At 35.9% G+C, this 3,504-nt stretch overlaps 1 protein-coding gene across 2 annotated transcripts in view; it reads right to left on the bottom strand.

Moving 5' to 3' along the window:
• Nucleotides 1-524: 524 nt before the first annotated feature.
• Nucleotides 525-3,504, bottom strand: part of LOC150080151 (sodium/potassium-transporting ATPase subunit alpha-like) — a 265,285-nt gene continuing 262,305 nt past the window's right edge. For both annotated transcript variants that reach the window (XM_090380961.1, XM_090380962.1), the window contains exon 21: nt 525-1,588. In XM_090380961.1, coding sequence (XP_090237087.1) covers nt 1,468-1,588 — 121 coding nt within the window. In that variant the 3' untranslated portion in view covers nt 525-1,467. The remainder of the gene's footprint in view (nt 1,589-3,504) is intronic.

The raw sequence follows: 3,504 nt of genomic DNA, 5'->3' as shown, positions 1-3,504 counted from the left end.
CAGGCGAGGGTAACATGGTTTTTTCTCCCGAAAACTCGAGTTTTTTGTCCAGTTAACAGAAAATCGACTGCAGAACACACGCATACAGACAATATGAGCAATATGGCAGTCGCTAATGCTCCTAAAACCTTACAACAACAACAACAAAGTATCATCTGATGTTATCGTTTATTGGAGACATTAATCGGTTCTGTTAAATTTTATTTACCTAATATTATGCTTCATTTATATGCCTATACTTTCTTTCTTGTTCCGTTTGTTCAAAAATTTGTTTCAATTATATGTATTTATATTTTTTATATCTGCATTTTTAAATTCTGCTGTACAACCTATCGTAACTAGTTTCAAAATTTGCTATTTAAGATTTTTAAACGTGAAAAGCATTGCTTGTCATGTAAACCACACTATCTCTCGATCTTTCAAGCCCAACCTGGACACACGCTCTTATGGTTACGATATAAAAACTACGTTTGATTTTTTTTTGTTTTCTTTTGAAGTTTAGAAATAATACAAGAAAAACGATGACTGGTAACACTTTACTTTTTACCAATAGAAAACAGGCATGAAAAACAGTTCCGATTTTCACATTGCTTAACATGAGTTGTCAGATAAGTGAAAATGATCTCTTAAATATATATATTTATAAAACTTGACGTGTAATAAGAGAGAAATTACATCAATACTTTCAAACAAAATAATCCTGTGATAATTTAATTGCAGTAATGGTTAAAGTATTGATCAGTTATATCTGGATATGAAACTACAGATTACCAAAGATTCTCCCATAGTTCACAATAATGAATTATTAGAATAAATTGTCAAATTATCTTTAATATTACATATTGAAATGCTTATAATCTTTCAGAACAGGTCTAATTCCATGTTCTTACCCGTAAATGAACTGTTCGAAATTAATATTCGAATATTTTGCATTCTGTTTGATTTCCTTAGATTTTAGAACTGGTGTACGTCAAAGGCCAACATGGCGCTTTGCATTATGATGCAATAATATTTTCTGATTTATCATTTCAGTTACATTATTAAATGAAAAAAAAATGTCATTCTTCCATAAACTATACAGTTTTTAAAACAGTTTTAACAAATACATGTATCAAAATATCCAAGACGACTACAACAAAATCAATAGAAAGGCTAGAACTTGTTTTACAGCAATTGGAGTAATAAATTATTCTCTGAACTATTCCTCCGCATTCTTTGAGGTTTCCATCTTCAGTATTTATCTGGTTACTTTTTTTGCAACAAAAATCGACTTCACAGAAATATTTAGAAGTTTAGAAAATTTGGAAAGCGTATTTGGACTCCGGTTCTTTACAAATATTTATTAGTATTTTTCGTAGTTGTTTAATGCATATGAGCATGCATATTTGAGGAGTTCACTTCACGGCCAAATACTTTTTTACTCTATAAATTATAAAAATAATTAATCCTATTTATGATAAAAATAGTTCAGTAGTAGGTTTCCCTCTCTACCCATCCACCTGGATTTTGCCGTAGGATAAATCGACGGCATTCGTCGTAAACGAAGATCAGAAGAGAAAATGGCACAGCTGTTATCCACCAATTGATTCTAGAAAATAAGAATATTTTTGAGTCAGAAATTTAACAACATAAAGAAATAAATTTTCTTCATTCTGATAACAATCATTTGAAATTAATTAAAATGTATCGTTTAGATAAAGGAAATATTAAGAATATATACAAATACCTACACTGTCTTACCATTAAGACCTGGGCATCTGTCTATCTATAAATAAACTTTATTTAGAGGAAAAATAATAACGTGCTGAAACCCTTAGACTTTATGACAGCTTCTAGTCTCCGTGGAACATTCTCCACCAGATTTTTGCAAATGTTCTCTAACATTTTCAGCCATTTGGCCTTCAAACTTATGACCAGTTGGGCTCTTTTTTAGGGGGGGGGAGGGTACTCTCTCATCACAAGCACCCGATGCTCCAATTTATGTCAGGGCTATGGGCTGGCCAGTCCAACTTTTCGACGCTCATGTCCCCAAATCAGTCAGTCACAACGCCGCGAGCAGTATGAAATTAAGTCTTCCCCAGCATGCGGTCACAACTTAGGTAACACATTATCCAGGACATGTAGACAGATTTAAATTTTGTTTTATTCATGTGTTGTTGTGGTGAACTCCAGGGTTTCCCCCAATTAGCCGCTATTGTGCTTCTTGTGTTGAAGCTCACGCCAAAACCGGCCATTTGTATGTAGTGTGTTGGGTGTGTAAATGTTATGATGTGTTCTGTTGTTATGTAGTCGGCCGATACCTGGCTCTTAGCAGATGGGAGGCAGCAACACCTGGTCACAGCGTCCAAAAGTGGAGGCGGCCAGAATCTACTACCTTCATGCTAGTCTATACCGGAACACAGTTCCAGGATAGATAAAGTTATGGGAAAAGGAAATGGGAATAGCTGGAAAGGGGTGGGGAAGGAAAGAAGTGCAGCGGGGGGGTCAGAGAAGGCACCCACCGTAATAAAAGGAAGTTAAGAGAAATTGAGAAAAGATAAAAGAAAAAAATAAAAGAAAGAAGAGAAGGTGGCGGCAAATTTCAGCCTTTGTAGAAGCCGCATGTCGTGGTGTAATCCTATCCTAAATTAGGATTAGCAATTCCTATCCTGTGACCAGGATTAGCAGATGTCGAAGCGCTTCCTCAATAGATCCTTCAGATTGAAGGGTAACTCTTCCAACGTTGAATATTTCTTCAGCACTCCCAGCAGTTCGATAGGAGAATCCTCTTGGAGCAAAGGCATAACAGAACTCTACGACAGACCAGGAGGAGGTTCGGTAGTTGTAGAAATCCTAAATTTCAATGTCAGATAATAAGTATCCAATGGCATGGCACAGCTGAAGCACTGGAGTCAAACTACATACACTATTTTTAATTTCTAACAGAGTAGGTTCGTCACTCCAATCAATAAGGATTTAACTTCCATCACGATGTATCACCTAATGTTCGTGAGACAAAATGTAGGAAGTGACAGTTGAAGCTTTTATGCTACTAATTAGCTAACATGGTAGTAGTAACACCAGTTGTTCTTATAAGAAGACATAGAGAAATACGTGATAATGTAATGATATACTGAAATCCAATATATTAGTCAATACTTTCTAAATAGCAGTTCTTGTGCAAGTCTGCAAAGAGAATGTCAGTCCTTGTTCAAGTCTTTCTCTTGATCGAAATTCAGGCTATCTCAGGGCAGCAGCTCTCGGTTCATCTCGTCGTTTAAATTAGCATTAGCATTAGCATTAGTAGAGGCGCTTATGCAGCATCAGCCAAAAAAAAAAAAAAAAAAAACCACTTCCATTTCACCCCTCTGTTCGTTCAAAATACCTGTCCACTATTTAGGCTATCAACCTCCACGACAAGGGATGGAAGTCTGTTCCACCAACCAACCACCCGCAGGCTAAAGGCAAATTTCTGCACGTCTATCCTACATCTGTCTTTCCTCAATTTGAATTTATGCCCTCTCA

The sequence above is a fragment of the Mastigoproctus giganteus genome, chromosome 9, assembly GCF_048544385.1.
Source record: "Mastigoproctus giganteus isolate SK-2022 chromosome 9, ASM4854438v1, whole genome shotgun sequence".
Classification (NCBI taxonomy): Eukaryota; Metazoa; Arthropoda; class Arachnida; order Uropygi; family Thelyphonidae; genus Mastigoproctus; species Mastigoproctus giganteus.
This window is presented reverse-complemented; position numbering and strand designations above follow the sequence as displayed.